This window comes from Salmo salar, chromosome 28, assembly GCF_965601325.2.
Source record: "Salmo salar chromosome 28, fSalSal1, whole genome shotgun sequence".
Taxonomy (NCBI): domain Eukaryota; kingdom Metazoa; phylum Chordata; class Actinopteri; order Salmoniformes; family Salmonidae; genus Salmo; species Salmo salar.
In genome coordinates this window covers 7,245,338-7,263,548 of record NC_138318.1, presented here as the reverse complement: position 1 = coordinate 7,263,548, position 18,211 = coordinate 7,245,338, and the positions used below count along the sequence as shown (strand labels likewise).

Sequence of the window (18,211 nt, the reverse complement as noted above, 5' to 3'; positions counted from 1 at the left end):
ATACAACTTTGTATGTTGGAAATCGTATATTGTATTGAATGATTTGCCCATGCATCTGCTAAATATAGCAAGTAAATGTTTAGCAAGGTTGAGGACTTTCAATATTATTCTATATTTTTTTTAATACAATTTTCAATTACAATATAATAACAAACAAAAAACATAGAGCATCATTACACTTATAATTTCTCTGAAGAAACATAAAATAACATTTAAAAAAAACAACGTTCAACCGTTCGAAAGGTGCTCTCTGTATTCGTAACGTGCCATAATTTGACCCCTTTCCCCCTGAGAACGCGCAGGCGTAAAAAGTTAGTGTTTCTATCTGCACCAGAAAGGGAAGGGGGATTTAAAACCAGGCTGACAAAAATGAGAAGGGTTGGAAATTCTCCATATCCACAATCAATTGTTTTATCTAAGTTAGTTAGCTATATGTTTACAATATTTACCTGGTCGCTACTGCATAAAATTCTGCTTACTAATTTTAGCTAGCAAGAAAGTTGCTTAATTGTTGGCTACAAAGAAAGCGAACTTGTCTAAATTTGTATTTATAGAGGGATATCTAGCGTTAAACTATAATGCAATCATTGATTGTTGACATTATATTTATCCAATTTAGCTGGCTAGACATTCTGCACGTGACTACTGAGTTTGGAACGTTGGATCACATCAAACAATAATAAAACGGAGATAGCTAGCGTACTATCTAGCTTGTTAGCACGCTAGCTTGCTTCCGCGCTTGCTAGCTAGTTCTTCTACCAGCGTGCACATTACCTCCGTTACTTTGTGGATTCCTCTGTCAAGATAATTAACTTGACCTCGTTCCTTTTGTACAGTGGATCTGTATATATATTTGTTTTGGAACCAACTAGCAGTTGGCTAATGATGGGGCCCCGACATAGTTAGCCATCTGATACAAATCATGGGAGGATGTGTTGGGAGAGAACGCGAGGACACACAGGGCCACGGTTCATCCAGGAGCGGTGGAAGGACACACCGAAAACGTGGAGGTAAGTTAACCAAACGAATACTCGTTGTCTGAGTGCCTCGAATACAAACCTAGTTCATTACATTTCATGGTAAATGTTTAGCAGATAGTGTATTGTTGTGCCATACCCATGTAATTACTAACTCCCCGGCCCAGTGCAATAATACTGGCCAATAGGATTTTCTCCTTAGGTTCTCAAGTGTAGTGCATACCCAATAGTACCACATGAGTCTTTAAAACTCATAAAACCTAACGGTCAAACAAGGAAATGGTTCCAATCGTTTTTCCACCATATATTTTTCCCATAGGGGATTTTAGAAACGCATAACTAAAATAAGGACTGTGCTTCGTGTAGGCTTACCCTGGCGTGACGTTTTGCTATCCGTGTAAATCTCTCTAGGACAAGGTGACTTGTTAATATATGCAACTGTATTTACCCCCCCCCCCCAAAAAAAAAGACAGTCATATTTGCAACTAATTTGTATATCATAAAGAACTACAAATGCTATGATGATCTGAACGAGACTGCCAAATTGAGGCAAAGGTAAGAAACTCTGGATTAACTATCTAATGTTAGCTACATTTAGTAATTATTAAATTGGCAACGTTTTTTTAAATTTACAATTCTGCAAGCTGTCTTGTGCAAGTTTTAAAATCGACACAATACCTGTTAGCAAAGGTGTTAGCTAGAGATGACGTGCAGGAGCTTGCAGGGATTTGTAGTCTTGCATGATGTCTACTTTGACGCTAATTTGCATTTTTGAATCTGAGAGTAAATATAGCCAAATATATTGATAAGTCACCTTGTCCGAGAGAGTTACATGGTCATCAAAACGTCAGGGAACCATTTCCCTGTTTTATTGGTATTATGACACCTCCACTGTGGTGCTCTATGGACTGTGACCAAGAAACTCTAGGAAAAATTGTTATTTCCCCCCCCCCCCCCCATCTTACTGGGCACAAATGGAAACATTCATGAGTTACTTCCTCTTATCTCTCTACCAACCAATAGCTGTATAAATAGCTACCAACACAACTAGGATACACCTGTTTGAGAATACTGATTGGAATATGTCTGAAGATTCATCCACCCGGGACTCATCAATCAACGTTGTGGAATATACATTGAGGGTACAAACATTACAAGGCTCGATCCTAGGCCCCACGCTCTTCTCAATTTACATCAACAACATATCTCAGGCAGTAGGAAGCTCTCTCATCCATTTATATGCAGATTATAGTTTTATACTCAGCTGGATTTTGTAAATGCTCTACAACAAAGCTTTCTCTACCCTTAACCCTGTTCTGAACACCTCCAAAACAAAGGTCATGTGGTTTGATGAGAAGAATGCCCCTCTCCCCACAGGTGTGATTACTACTTTAGAGCTAGAGGTCGTCACCTCATACAATTACTTGGGAGTATGGCTAGACGGTACACTGTCCTTCTCTCAGCACATATCAAAGCTGCAGGCTAAAGTTAAATCTAGACTTGGTTTCCTCTATCGTAATTGCTCCTCTTTCACCCCAGCTGCCAAACTAACCCTGATTCAGATGACCATCCTACCCATGCTACATTACGGATACATCATTTATAGATCAGTAGGTAAGGGTGCTCTCGAGCGGCTAGATGTTCTTTACCATTCGGCCATCAGATTTGCCACCAATGCTCCTTATAGGACACATCACTGCACTCTATACTCCTCTGTAAACTGGTCATCTCTGTATACCCGTCGTAAGACCCACTGGTTGATGCTTATTTATAAAACCCTCTTAGGCCTCACTCCCCCCTATCTGAGATATCTACTGCAGCCCTCATCCTCCACATACAACACCCATTCTGCCAGTCACATTCTGATAAAGGTCCCCAAAGCACACACATCCCTGGTCACTCGTCTTTTCAGTTCGCTGCAGCTAGCGACTGGAACGAGCTGCGACAAACACTCAAACTGGACAGTTTTCTCAATCTCTTCATTCAAAGACTCAATCATGGACACTCTTACTGACAGTTGTGGCTGCTTTGTGTGATGTATTGTTGTCTCTACCTTCTTGACTGTGCCCAATAATGTTTGTACCATGTTTTGTGTTGCTACCATGCTGTGTTGTCATGTGTTGCTGCCTTGCTATGTTGTTGTCTTAGGTCTCTCTTTATGTAGTGTTGTCTCTCTTGTCGGGATGTGTGTTTTGTCCTATATTTTATTTATTTTTTAATCTCAGCCCCTTACCCCGCCCCCGCAGGATGTCTTTTGCCTTTTGGTAGGCCGTCATTGTAAATAAGAATTTGTTCTTAACTGGGATTGCCTAGTTAAATAAAGGTACAATTAATACAAAATAAATAGCATTGCACCCCCCTTTGCCCTCAGAACAGCCTCAGTTTGTTCGCCATGGACTGCAAGGTGTCAAACGTTCCAAAGGGATGCTGGCCCATGTTGACACCAATGCTTCCCACAGTTGTGTCAAGTTGGCTGGATGTCCTTTGGGTGGTGGACCATTCTTGATACACACAGGAAACTGTTGAGCCTGGAAAAACCCAGCAGCGTTGCAGTTATTGACACACTCAAACTGGTGTGCCTGGCATCTACCATACCCCATTCAAAGGCAAAATCCATGTCTCAAGGCTTAAAAATATATCTTAAACCGGTCTCCTCCCCTTCATCTACACAGATTTTTGAAGTGGATTTAACAAGTGACATCAATAAGGGATCATAGCGTTCATCTGGATTCACCTGGTCAGTCTGTCATGGAAAGAGTAGGTGTTCCTAGTATTTTGTACACTCAGTGTACATCGTCAGTCACAGGCTTCATTAGGAAATGTGTTGATGTAACCACAATAACAATCCAGACATACCCTGGATCAACAGACCAATCCGTAGCACGATGAGAACCCGTACTGCAGTATTCAATGTCAGCAGAAAGAACTTTGATGACTTGGTGGCGTGCGACCTGTACAAGGCAAGCAGGTACGAGCTCTGGAAATCCTTTAAGCACGCAAAAAGACAATACAAATTCAAACTTGAATCGATGTTCAACAACTGACTCGCGATGCATGTGGCAAGGACAACAGGCTATCACAGGCTGCAAAGGCAAATCCAGCTGTGTGATGCCCACTGACGCCTCCCTCCCAGACGAGCTTAACACATTCCATGCACGCTTTAAGGCAGACGATACTGAGCCATCCAGGAAGGCTCTCACTCCCCTGGATGACCATGCGCTTTCGCTCTTCGAGGCTGACGTGAGTATTCACAGAATTTTCCTCACAAAGCCACCGGCTCAGATGGTATCCCTTGCTGCGTCCCCAGCGTGTGCGCTGACAGGCGGGCATCTTCTCAGACATCTTCAACCTGTCCTTGTACCAGGTTGTAGTCCCCACTTGCTTCAAGGAGACCACCATCATCCTGTTTCCCAAGAAAACCAAGGTGACATGCCCAAATTACTATCGCCCCGCGCATGCACCCTTGTCTTCATGAAATCAAATAAAATGTTGCTTGTCACATGCGCCGAATACAACGGGTGTAGACCTTACAGTGAAGTGTTTACTTAACCAACAATGCAGTTTTAAGAAAATACCTAAAAAGTGAGGCTATATACAGGGGGTACCTGTTAGTCGAGGTAGTTGAGGTAATATGTACATGTTGGTAGAGTTATTAAAGTGACTCTGCATAGATAATAACAGAGAGTGTTATGGTCAGCATACCAGGCACACTGGACCCACCCCAATTTGCCTACTGCTTCAACAGATCCACGGAAGATGCCATTTCCATCGCTATTCACACGGCCCGAACACGTCTGGACAAGATGAACACCTATGTGAGAATGCTGTTCATTGACTACAGTTCAGCATTCAACACTATTGTTCCCTCCAAGGACTTCCTGAAAGGCAGACCACAGGCTGTGAGGATTGGCAACAACACTTCCTCCACACTAACTCTTAACACATGGGCCCCCCAGGGGGGTGTCCTCTGCCTTCTGCTGTACTCCCTGTTCACCCATGACTGCGTGGCTTTGCACGACACCAACTCCAAGTTTGCTGATGAAACCACGATTGTAGGCCTGATAACCAACAACAACGAGTCAGTCTATAGGGAGGAGGTAAGAGAACTGGCATTGTGGGACAGCAGCCTCTTCCTCCAATGTCAGCAGAACAAAAGACTTGATTGTTAAATTCAGGAAGCAGAGGAGGGAACTTGCCTCAGGCCACATCACCGGGACTACAGTAGATTTGAAGTTCCTCTGCATCTACGTCACAGACCATGGACCAACGCCACCACTCTTGCCAAGAGGGTGTAACGGCGTCTCTACTTCCTAAGGCGGCTGAAGAAATCTGGTATGCCACCCCGGGTCCTCTCCATATACTACCGCTGCACCATCGAGAGAATCCTGATGGGTTGCTTCACAGCCTGGTTCGTTTAATTGCGCCATCCACGACAGCAAGGCCCTTCAGCGCGTGGTGAAGATTATCCAGTATGTCACTGGGGCTGTGTTTCTACTTGAAACGGTGCCTGAGGAAGTCCCGAAGCATCAAGTCCCCACACACCCCAGCCACGAGCTGTTAACTCCCTTACCGTCAGGAGGAAAGGAACTGTTGTAGAAACCATCTATAAGCCATCAGACTGCTGAACACTTGAACTGGACTGACCATCTGCACTGACTCTTCGTACCTTAGCACACATGCACTCACTCACGTACACACATATACAGTACATTTTATGTTACACAAACGCATCACAACCACCTGCACTGACTCTCTGCACCTTAGCATGCATGCACCCACTTACGCAAACATCCAGGTTTTCCAGGTTCAAAAAAGGGCTTAGGTAGTTGGCGTTGTAGGGGGGATGCCAAAAGCCTTTCGGCGTGGCTGAACTTGACAGAGAATTTTAGAGGCCCTTATCTTGGTGGTGTAGAGGCAATTTTAAGCCAATTTTCTGCAATTCTACATATTTCTCCATTGGCTTGAGATGCATTTTTCCAGTTTCAAAGCTAATTTCCTGCAATACTATGCGTTTTGCCATGGCTAATGCTGTGTTCTTTTGCTCAAACATAACACATTTAAAGGAATACCTCGGGATTTTGGTAATGATGCACTTTATCTACTTCCCCAGAGTCAGATGAACTCATGGACAGCATTTTTATGTCTGTCCTGTATGAAGGAAGTTGGAGGCATTTTTGGGAGCCAATGATAACTAGCACTAGTTAGTCACTTCCTTCAAACTGCTTGCAGAGACACCAATGTTATCCACTAGTTAATCTGGCTCTGGGGAAGTAAAGGGCCTCATTGCCGCCTAAAATAATCCACCATACGTGTAAATGTTGTACTATAATTTGTGCCTTCCTGTATCATGCATAGGCTAAAATGTTTTCTATTCTACTGAGCCGTTTACTTTATGCTCGTGTTATCTGATATTTGTATTGTTGTATTGTGGAAGGAACCTAGAAGTAAGCATTTCGTTGGCTGGTGTATACCTTCTGTATCCTGTACCTACGCCTAATAAAACGTGAAACTCATTTAGCGTCAATAATACAAGGGAGTTATAGGGGACTTTGTGGTTGAGGTGACTCTTTACCAACAGTGTTTCAATGTACGATGCTCAAGTCCATTACCTCGCTAAGCTCAAAAATAATTTTCTGCAGAAGGCAAATAATGGCAAATTGCCATGTTTCATCGTTTTTATAGCTAGTTGTCTTTTTAAGTGACTGATGCAATGTAGATTGCTGCTAAAGCACTTTGGATGTAAATTTGCACAGCGATTTTTAAGCTACAAATGGTCTAGGTGTAATGAAACACAAATTGGGAACTTCCAAGGGACACGGAAAGCAGGAAGATCCCTCTGCCACATAAACCTTTTGGACCGATCATCACCTCAGCCCAGTTTTGAAAATAATCTTGCACTCGACTGTGGGACTGTCACAATGTGCTGTTGCAGACTTTGTTAGTGTATTGTCGTACACCAGATCTGTGGATCTAGCCTATACAGCTGACTGAAGAACCAACAATGACTTGTAGAAACCTTTGGAGCAGTGAGTGCTCGATGCAGGTAGAGTAGAAGTGCTCCCAGGCCGGTAATAAGTCACTTCATGTCCCTTACAATGACTGTTCCACCGGGATGTGCACCAGGCCGTCATGCACCCCCCCCCCCCCCCCCAAGGAATACATAACATATTATGGAAAAGCAATACTCCAAGTCACAGCTTCATACTACTGGTCAAACATAGATAATTGACACTGGTTGTTGGGGTGGGATTTGCATGGGTATGGTGTGTGGGTGTGTGTGTGTGTGGGGGGGGGGGGTCCGTGGGTGGCTTTTGTTTGTGATTCCTCTTGTCTTACTCATTAGTTGGGTAAAGTTTGGTCCAAATCGGCTGTTGGGTACTATATTTATTGAATATTATCTGAATCCTATACATTTAAAATGGCCACTGGGTGCATTCAATTAGTGTAATTTCTCAGATCTAATTACATATCAACATGCCAATTTCAGAACAATCGGTCTCATGGCTTGCAGAATATTCATGGAACGACTCCCCAGTAAATTGGTCTTGGCCCAAACCTAGTTTTGACTTAAATATAATTTATTCCTACATGGCAGTACTGTATGTGAAAGGGATACTTCCTAGTCTTGCGGATATGCTTTTCAGCTCTGTTGGTTCAGGGCTGAAATTGGCCTACTTCAATGTTGACATTGCAGAGGTGAAAGCAGGCTGTAGGCCTCTAGGCACAGAAATCCACCCTGTATTTTGTAGTATCAGGGGAGGGGAGGAGCTATGATTGTAACTTATTAATTTGCACCCATGCTTTTTAACAGCCTGTATCGGTGGGTTATTTCTACATGTCCTGAAACGAAATGAAAAGTTATGTTCTGTAATCCAATCATGTCTGTGAAATACATTTCACCAACACCCAAGTGTGGCGTTATCTGCCCCTTCAGAACCTCAACCCATTTAACAACTTGTACAAGCCCCACATGAGGAGCACACCCTGCTATTGCCTCATGTGGCTGTAATGTGTCTCCAATGCTTTGGCAACACTGATTCACAATGGGTGGCCAGAGGAGATGCTCCCATCTGCACACCTGCAAATGGGCCGTAAACATTTCTGAACTATTTGCTAGATTGTGTTGCCAAATCTGTTAACGGGTAATGAAGACTACACATTAGCCTGGTCTATACACTTTTTCCAGAGGCCTTGTCTAGGCTACAGTGCCTTCAGAAAGTATTCATACCTCTTAACTTGTTCCACATTTTGTTGTTACAGCCTGAATTCAGAATGGATGAAATGTTATTTTTTATTTTATTTTCCTCGCCCATCTACACACAATACCCCATAATGACAAAGTGAAAACATGGTTTTAGAAATGTTTGCCTATTTATTGAAAAAGAAATCTCATTCACACCCCTGAGTCAATACATGTTAGAATCACCTTTGGCAGCGGTTACAGCTGTGCGTCGTTCTGGGTAAGTCTCTAAGAGCTTTGCACACCTGGATTGTATAATATTTTATAAGTTCTTCAAACGCTGTCAAATTGGTTGTTTATCATTGCTAGACAACCATTTTCCAGTCTTGCCATACATTTTCAAGCAGCTTGAAGTCAAAACTGTAACTCGGCCACTCAGGAACATTCCCTGTCTTCTGGGTAAGCAACTTGTGTAGATTTGTCCTTGTGTTTTAGTTTATTATCCTGCGGAAATCTCCCAGTGTCTGATGGAAAGCAGACTGAACACGGTTTTCCTCTAGGATTTTTCATGTGCTTAGCTTTTTTTTTTATCCTGGGAAAAACTCCAGTTCTTTAATGATTACAAGCATACCCATAACTAATGTTCCCTGAGAAAAACTTCAGCACTGAGCAAATTTCAGGTCTGCTGAGAGCAGAATTCTGTGCAACTTCCGGCGTGTGTTTACTGTGAACGCAGAGGCTGTACCCGCTTTAAGTAGCACTTTTAACAGTGGCCAAGTAGGCTATTGTGGCTATTTGATCATAATGTAGGCCTTCCAGAGTGGCCTACCATCAAAAACAATGGAGAAAAATGCATCTCATAACATTTTAACATGGAAATAGCTGTTCTATCATTCAGGCAACAGTACCAGTGAATGTGTGGTGTTCAATGTAGGCCTACATTCCATGAGACTATAGGGAAAAAAACATTAAAAAAAACATGCATGGCCTGACAACCTGTTTATCCACGTGTCCTTCAGACAAGGTGACTGAAAATGTTTGACGCAAGAAACCATTTTACTAAATAAAATGCATTATTCCCGTACCATTATTAGACAATCAGAATAATTGTGCTACCCTCTGCCTATTGGCCACTTACCTAATTCAAGACCGTCTCAAAATACACTGCCCCTTTAAGACATAAAAAAAGCTCTTTATCTGACTTGCTTTTCAAAGAGCTAGAAATGCACACATTTTGTGCTCTTATAGGAAGCAACCACTGCCCCATTTGTTAACTAGAACTTAGCTATAACTGGGATAATAACTCACTAACTAGCAAAGAAAATTATCAAATGTGCACAGGTTGCTACATGCAGCTGTCACTTTGATCTCAAAACATGCGCATGAACTCGCAACCACTCATGCTGTAAACACAGTCCAGTTCAAAGTGAATTGCACAGATCCATATATAGCTATGGCTATTTGCATATAGGCCTACTGCAGCTCTGATTTGGTTATGGTGTACCGGTCTGTGTAGAGTACAGGCCTGAGTCATGCCTGTCAATGCAATAGAATCCTACTCCAATGCGCTCTGTCTACAACAATCTCTTGCACCGTTAGTTTAGCATACTCTAGCATACATAGTTCATTTTAGTTTTTCTGTATGTTACATTGAAAGTGGCTAATATTGCGTTGATTTCGAGCACAATTCCCACAGTAGAGCGAAATGTTGACGGTGGTAACTAAAGGGGAAAACTCTAAGTTGAGTTGTTCAATCTCGTGCTTCTCTGCGCTGGTTAATATTTCTTCTGCATGGCAGTCTGAGGGGAGAAGCACACGTACGCAGCTTCAAGGCAACATTGCCCGTAACAATGTGCAGCCACCACTATGCTTGAAAATATGGCAAGTAGTACTCATTAATGTATTGGATTTGCCCCAAACATAACACTTTGTATTCAGGACAAAGTTAATTGCTTTGCCATACTTTTTTGCAGTATACTTTAGTGCCTTGTTGCAAACAGGATGCATGTTTTGGAGTATTTAAAAAAAATTCTGTACAGCCTTCCTTTTCACTCTGTCGATTATCTTAGTATTGTGGTGTAACTACAACGCTGTTTCTCAGTCTTCAGTTTCCTTCTATCACAGCTATTCAACTTGTGGCTTGTTAAGCACATTTTTACTCCTGAACTTGTTTAGGCTTGCCATAATACTTATTCGCTCCACTTTGACATGTGTAGCCCACTGATCAGAAATCTCAATTTGATCCATGTTAAATTCAGGATGTAGCACAACAAATTGTGGAAAATGTCAAGGGGCGTAAATACTTTCTTCGGGCTCTGTATATGATGACTGGTAAGTCTTCCGGTCCTTTTTTTCCCCAAGACGTAGCCTGTATGTTGAGTTGAACATGTATCATGTCCCTTACGACATCATAGTGTTACACACACACACAGCTGTGTGTCTTGGTCCTGTGTGCTTCCTAATCCAACAGCTCTTGTAGACTTGTCCACCACTCTGCCTGAGTGCTAGTAGGAAGACCCAATGTTACACGCCCTACAAATCCTACAGTGTGTCCTCCCGATTTAGTTACTCCTTGTAAGCTGCCTGCACTATAAATAATTTGTTTGGAGGAAAGGCAACCTTTTAGATACTTGGCAACTGCCTTTGTTGCCCCTCCTTGCTGCTCTTGGTTTGCCTACTTGACAATGAAGACCAGCGAGACCTCAAGCTGGTCATTTTAGGACCACAATCGCCGGCTTCGTATTCTCCCTTTTTTTTAACGTGTTTAAATGCTCGCTCGGTTGCAAGCTAACCTGGGTTAGGCCTGTTTAGTACCTGCTACAGTCTGTGCCGAAGTCACGCTCCGGTGCCGACTATAAAACTCAGCTGCTCAGTTTGGCACAATGTCCTGGGAGACCGGGACCCTCCTCTCTATGCCATTCTGAGGGCTACTTGTCAGCTGTCTGCCGGAGTCCAATTTAAGCCGTCTCTTCTTTAGGTTGTGTTAGAGACCGAGACAGGATACACTTTAGAAGCTCTGTATGCTGGGCCAGCCTGGTGCTGAAAAGTGTTTTCCTGGCAAGGCTGCCCCGATAGGTGTGCAGTGCTAAGCATGGCTAATGTTTCAGATGTACATGTGTAGTACTGTCTGCATGCTCTAATTCTAAACATTGATGGGGTGGGTGGGTGGGTGGTCACTGGCAATGTAGAGAGAGATTCTCCAGACGGGCAGACCCAAACATTCCGTAAACGTCTTGTTAACTGGCACGTTGTTTTTGTCAAAAACAACTTTTATATCCAAGTATTGCCTCTGATTTGACGGCCTGCACCGTTAGACCCGATGACGTGTTTCTGCGCGTGAGTTTGGCTAGCTAACGTCGCCTAAGTGTGAGCTGGGATTTCTATTGGAGAAGCAGTTTTTGCCTAACTGTATTGTATAACCAGATTTTTCTGCCATTTGAAAGCGTGTACATTCAACAACAAGATTTGGGGTGGGAAAACTCTTTCAGTGTAAACCTAAATGACTAAAACAGATCATGTAGAAAATATCATCTATATATTTGTATTCTAATATTTGAGAATTAGACCGGGCACGCGTGTGCGCCATGGCATGTATTTTGATTTTGTCCAGAAGCGATCAGGACACGCAGGTTGAAATATCAAAGCAAACTCGGAACCAACTATATTAATTTGGGACAGGTTGAAATGCATAAAACCACTCATGGCAATTTAGCTAACTAGCTTGCTCTTAGTAGCTAATTTGTCCTGGGATATAAACGGTGGGTTGTTATTTTACCTGAAATGCACAAGGTCCTCTAATCCACAGATAAAAAAGGTAAACCTTGTTAGTTTCTAGTAATCTCTCCTCATTCAGTCTTCTTTTTCTGTGGACTTTATGGCGGTTGGCAACCAACTTTTTAAGGTGCATTATCACCACAAACTGGACTGGTGTATGTGGACCTCAGTTCAGCTTTCAATCACCCACATGGATATATGCTCCTAAAACCCAATGAGGAGATGGGAGAGGTGGGACTTGCAGCGCGTCAAGCATCAAAAATAGAACCAACTTATATTTTAGTGCCCAGACGCTCGTTGACGCGTGTGAGCAGTTTGGATGAAATTATTGAGTAACAATGTATGTGTAAATTTATTTTGTAACGCGAGCGGTGTGGTCAGCATGTTACAATCACCAAAATAAAAGCTAGACAGTCAAGGAGAATAGATTGTTTGAGCCAAACAACACTGCATTTGCCATGGCAAAATGCATAGAATTCGAGGACATTTCTCTTAGCTCCATGGGGAAATTTGTGGAATTGCTGGAAATTGGCTTTAAAAATGCAATCGTTTCTCTACGCCGCCAAGATGTGGTGTGTGAACATTTAGCCGTGCCCCCCTGCCACGCCCACCACCTAAGCCGGTTTTAATCCAGAACAAACCCTGGTAATGTATAGGCTATAATGGGTACCATATCGGGGTATATGGTATTACCGTAGGACCCCACCCCCCCAGTGTATACCACCCAAGGCTATATGGGATGTAACCCAGTATACAGTACTGTATATTACCTAGGTATGTGACTAAAACGTACTTGTTTCAATGCAAACTGTGTAACAATATTGTGGCACATAGTCTATAGGTTGATACTAGAAAAAAACATCTGTTGATTCCTCCCTGCAGGTCGCAATGAGCCCCTCAAGAAGGACAAGCCCAAGTGGAAGAGTGACTACCCCATGACGGAGGGCCAGCTCCGCAGTAAGAGGGATGAATTCTGGGACACGGCCCCAGCTTTCGAGGGACGCAAGGAGATATGGGACGCCCTGAAGGCGGCCACTGTGGCCCTGGAGTGCAACGACCACGAGCTGGCCCAGGCCATAGTGGATGGAGCCAACATCACACTGCCTCACGGTGAGGACCACAGACAGACAGACAAGACCTGGTTCATGCCATGGTGAAGGAGCCAGCATTACACTGCAGAACTGTGTTATGGGGGAAGCTATCGTCCCTGGGGGCACATTTTGAAACCTGAATAGACTGTCAGTACATTTGGTTTGGAACAATGGCGACGTTACCCCATGCTCTGATTGGACAACTATTAACCTGACAATAAAATCTGTTTCTTTGATTCATGCCTGAGTCAAGACAACTTTCTGTGCAGTAGTGAAGTAACACATTTAACAACCCAAACATGTTTTTCCTTTGTGTGTTCCAGGGTCCCTGACAGAGTGTTATGACGAGCTAGGTAGCTGCTACCAGCTGCCCGTCTACTGCCTGGCCCCTCCGGTCAACCTGATCTCGGAGCGCAGCGACGAGGACCCCAGTGACAACCCCGAGCCCACCGCTGCCCCCAAGAAGGAGTTCCAGCTCAAGGTGCGCCTTTCCACGGGCAAGGACCTGCGCCTTAGCGCTAGCATGGCCGACCCCATCGGGCAGCTGAAGAAGCAGCTGCAGGCCCAGGAGGACATCGACACAGCCCACCAGCGCTGGTTCTTCTCGGGCAAGCTGCTCACGGACAAGACCCGCCTGCAGGACACCAAGATCCAGAAGGACTTTGTCATCCAGGTCATCGTCAATCCGCAAGCCCCCATTAACTAGGTCCCAGATGAGAGTAGGAGTGAAGAGGAGGGGTGATGGAGAGACCGGACTGGAATAGAGGAACCCTGGATAATGGCTTTACCGCTGCTCTTTAAAACGGGGAGGTGATTTGGGGAATTATAAGAGATGAATAACAGAAGGGAGATACTCCAAAGTGCTGCTTTTCAATGTCTACCATTAAAGAGTGTGATTATATTTTTGAGTGCGTGACTTCACTGTGGGAGGGTTGGTTGGTCGATTTGATTGATCTAGCCAGACCAGACCACTCACTCTGAGAAGGGTGTTCTGTGTCACTCACCACACTAACTCTGGAGTCACACAGTCCACTGAGACCTCTACCCTCCTCCCCCTGCAAAAATGACCCGACCCAAATCACAGCAGAATTGCCCCACACTGCAGGTGTGAACTGCATGGCATGTGCAAGGGGTCTGCGCCTGCACTAATGGTAACTAAGTGCCAATATAAATCACAGAGTAATTTGGATCGGTTGTAAAGCACATCGTCCCCGTCATAGATTCCTACCATGATCCTCCCTCAAGTGAAATACAAACTATTTTTCTCATTCTTATTCTTTTAATAAGCTTTTTTTGCACACTTGATTATACTTGCGTAGTAGTTTGTGTGCCTTCAAGGAAGAAAGCGAAACAAAATCCCAGGGGGAAAACTCTAGTTTTACTGCTAAAGCCTTCTGTCTCTAGATTCAGGAATAATCTTTTCATAGATCTATAAAAATCCGAAGTATACTGCTGCCTTTTCCGATCGTTTGTCTTGTCAGTCGTTGAAGTTCAAATTTACTGTGGTGTTTTCCTGGCTGTTTTCCATGTGTGGTCCCCCTATTTCTTTAGTTTTTTTTATGTACTGTAAAGTGACTATGATTAGAGCCCAGCCCTCATGCTGTGCCACATAACAATCCTGAGGTGAAATGTGAAGCTATAGTGAAGATGATTGGAGAATGCCTCTGTTTTTAATATACATTGAGTGTACAAAACATTAGGAACACCTTCCTAATATTTATTTGCACCCCCTTTTACAGTCTCAATTCGTCAGTGCATGGCCTCTACAAGTCGTTCAAAGCATTCCACAGTATAGCTGGCCCATGTTGACTCCATTACTTCCCACAGTTGTGTCAAATTGGCTGAATGTCCGTTGGGTGGTGGACCATTCTTGATACACACAGGAAACTGTTGAGCGTGGAAAAACCCAGCAGCGTCGCAGTTCTTGACACACTCAAACCGGTGTGCCTGGCACCTACTACCATACCCCGTTCAAAGGCACTTAAATCTTTTGTTTTGCACATTCACCTTCTGAATGACACACAAACACAATCCATGTCTCATTTGTGTCAAGGCTTAAAAAAAATCCTTCTTTAACCTGTCTCCTCCCTTTCATCTACACTGATTTTTCAAGTGGATTTAACAAGTGACGTCAATAAGGGATCATTGCTTTCGCCTGGTCAGTCTCATGGAAACAGCAGGTGTTCCCAATGTTTTGTACACTCACGGAAGTGTACAAAATGTGCTTGTCTGTCTCAGGTGCTCCTTTATATCTGTCCTTTTTGCTTTTCTACCTCGCTCTCTCTCTCCCTCTAAGCACTTTGGGCCCCCCTCCCCCATAACCTGAGGCTTCACTAGACAGACCTATAGTCTTCACTAGCAGGGTGGTCAAGCTAATTTTGGATCCCCTTGTATCCGGCTGTCGACGCGGATTCTGAGCCCCAGCCAGCCAACCCAGCGTAAAGTTAGCTGACCAGAGCTTAGTCCATTCAGCACATAGACCGTAATCCATCCCCTTCCTCCCACACAAACAAAAGCCAGGCCAAGCTGACTCTCTGAGCAGTAGCTGTCCTGGTATGCCTCTGAGCCGGGGCTGCCATGGAGATGGCAAGAGGGTAGGAATTGTTTCCCTTAACCACCAGACCCCCAATCCTAACCTTAACCATGAGGGGGGATGAAAACAATCTGACCCTGTATGAGGGGTTAGAAGCATCTTCTCTTTGAACTACTCTGTAGGGATGATAGAGGGGCGAGGATGTCTTTGCAGGAGGGTTCCCAACAAACTGCTGCTGCTCACTCATTTGACTGCAGGCCAGATCGCGAAGAAGCAAACCAGACGGTAGTGAAGTTCAATTCCCCTCTAGCCTTAATGTGGCCTACATTTTTTTTTTTACATAGAACATACTTGTTGGTGGACGGTTAAGCTGGAGATGGAAAGACCTGTACCGTGCTATTGTCATTGTGGTTATGCTATCATTTTAGGTTTTTATTTTTGTCTGCATAGGCATCATTTGAACATCATCCATTTAGCTTCAACAGTTGATCCATACCGTGCTGGGAATATATTGAACATTTTTATGCAAACTTGAATAAGTATTTCTCTCAACTTACAATATATTTATGTGCAATACAGAATAGACGTTGATTCTTCCCATATTTCATATGTATCGTAGCATTAGCTATGACTATTGTAAACGTTCTCTTAACACAGAACTTCACGTAGGAGCCTGCTATGTTCACATTGCGTTGTCATTGAACAATCAACTTTCTTTGACCTTGTCCAGAGTTTCATATTGCCTTTGTCTCTGTTTGAAATGTTGTCTCTCCTCGAAAAGTGTTTCAAATGGCAACATCTTTCTTTTAATGGCATGACCTCACTATGATAATCATGTACTTTCTGTGAATTGGCTCGGTCCCTGAGGTTAGCACATCATTTGGGCTCATAAGACCCATCTTAGCAATAGAGCCTCTTTTTACAATCTCGACCCATGTTCTGTTAGCTGGGTTGTTACCCTTTTTCTCAGAATGTGGCTCAAATGTTGGCTTCAACTACGGTAATTTGTAGTCGTATGAGAGCCGTAACAAGATACGTCGGTTTAACATCAAGGTACAATCCCTACACGAGACAGCATAAAAATATAAACCTCACTGTAATCAGTGTGAGGGATCTGCTCGATACTGCCAGTATGGACAAATCTGATACCGCAGAGCATTGACATCACCCAAGGGCCGTTGGTTCGATCCAGGCCAGGGGAGCAGGAGAGCGAGGAATAAAGAGACTCCTTTTGTTTCTTCTGAGCCCTGTGTACCTCCCATCACCGCAGTTGGACATTTTCAACAACTGTCTAGGAATGATCCCGTATGCAGACAATTAATCAGACACTATGTTTTTCGGGGTTTTAGTAAGAACGTGCAAGTATATTTTACTGTACATGTTTGATCATTTGGGGTTCAGGTCAGGAGTTTCATTTGTGTCTTTCTGTAGTGTCCATAGTCATCGTATTAGTTATGGTACACAAGTGGACTAAAGCAAGCAGGTAAAAAGCCATATGGCCACAGATATTTATTTGAGTTCTTTTGTGGACTACTAAAGGACACAATGTATACTGCTTTGTTTTCCTCTCGAACCTCAGATACTAAGAAGCCATTGCATTTTAATGAAGCGTTTTTCACCGGGGTGAATCGAGAGGCACCCCCTTCCTCAACAGCTCAAAGCAGAAACATGCTAATTGCGCTTTTGATGATGTCAATGAGGATATAGCCGTATAAAGATCTGTATATTTAGTCATTTTGAAAAATAAGTGATTTATTAGATTTCTGATAATTAAATATGCCTACGACTTGTTTTACAAGTGACGTGTACATTTATAAGCTGATTTCATTTTCAACCTTATTTTTAACTGTCAAATAAAATGATTGGAAAAATAAATCTCTCTCTTAATTTGATCTTGAAGCCAAGTCTGTGGCCTTGGACCAGACCATCTGGCCACTGTAAAATGAATAAAACCTAAATACATTTTATTAGTTTAAATGTTTGCTCTGTTGTTTTTTGGTGATCAGTTTACAGTTCAATACTTTGCCTGAGCTCACCCCACACCCAGTACAAGTTCAGGTAATTGATTTAGGTCATACTGCCACCTTTTGGGGGAATAACTTAGTGTATTGATTATTGATATTCTCTTGTGGTGTACTCACATGAAAAGAAAAGGTTTCACTTCCTTTCTTCTTTAGAAGGAAGGTAAAGAAAGAGAGAATGATCAAAAATATGGAGACATGACACCAATGAGGAGCACTGATAGATTGGCACGTCCTGGAATGAAAGTTTATCTTTATCAATTATACACCCACTACCATAGCCGTGAGAAATAAGGGTGCTGAGATTGCTGCAGCACCCCCTGAGAAATCAGAATAAAAAATAAATGTATACAAAAATTGTCAGACTCCAGTCACCCAAGTTATAGACTGTTTTCTCTGCTACCACACGGCAAGCGGTACCGGAGCACCAAGTCTAGGACCAAAAGGCTCCTCAACAGCTTTTACCCCCAAGCCATAAGACTGCTGAACAATTAATAAAATCGCCACTGGACTATTTACGTTGACCCCCCCTCCGTTTTGTACACTGCTGCTACTCGTTTATTATCTATGATTATGTATGTGGACACCTTCAAATTAGTGGTATGCGGACACCTTCAAATTAGTTGATTCGGCTA

The 18,211-nt window shown here is 43.2% G+C and overlaps 1 protein-coding gene across 2 annotated transcripts; it reads left to right on the top strand.

The window, feature by feature from the left end:
• The first annotated feature begins 293 nt into the window (after positions 1–293).
• On the top strand, positions 294–17,430 carry LOC106589356 (ubiquitin domain-containing protein 1). 2 transcript variants are annotated; one of them, XM_014179205.3, is made up of 3 exons: positions 294–1,010; positions 12,814–13,041; positions 13,346–17,430. In XM_014179205.3, the coding sequence occupies exons 1-3, from the start codon at positions 923–925 to the stop codon at positions 13,726–13,728; spliced, it is 699 nt and encodes a 232-aa protein (XP_014034680.1). In that variant the 5' UTR covers positions 294–922; the 3' UTR covers positions 13,729–17,430. The 2 variants fall into 2 exon arrangements, with proteins under 2 accessions (XP_014034680.1, XP_014034682.1); XM_014179207.3 differs by lacking the exon at positions 294–1,010 and adding an exon at positions 10,853–11,232.
• Positions 17,431–18,211: the final 781 nt, after the last annotated feature.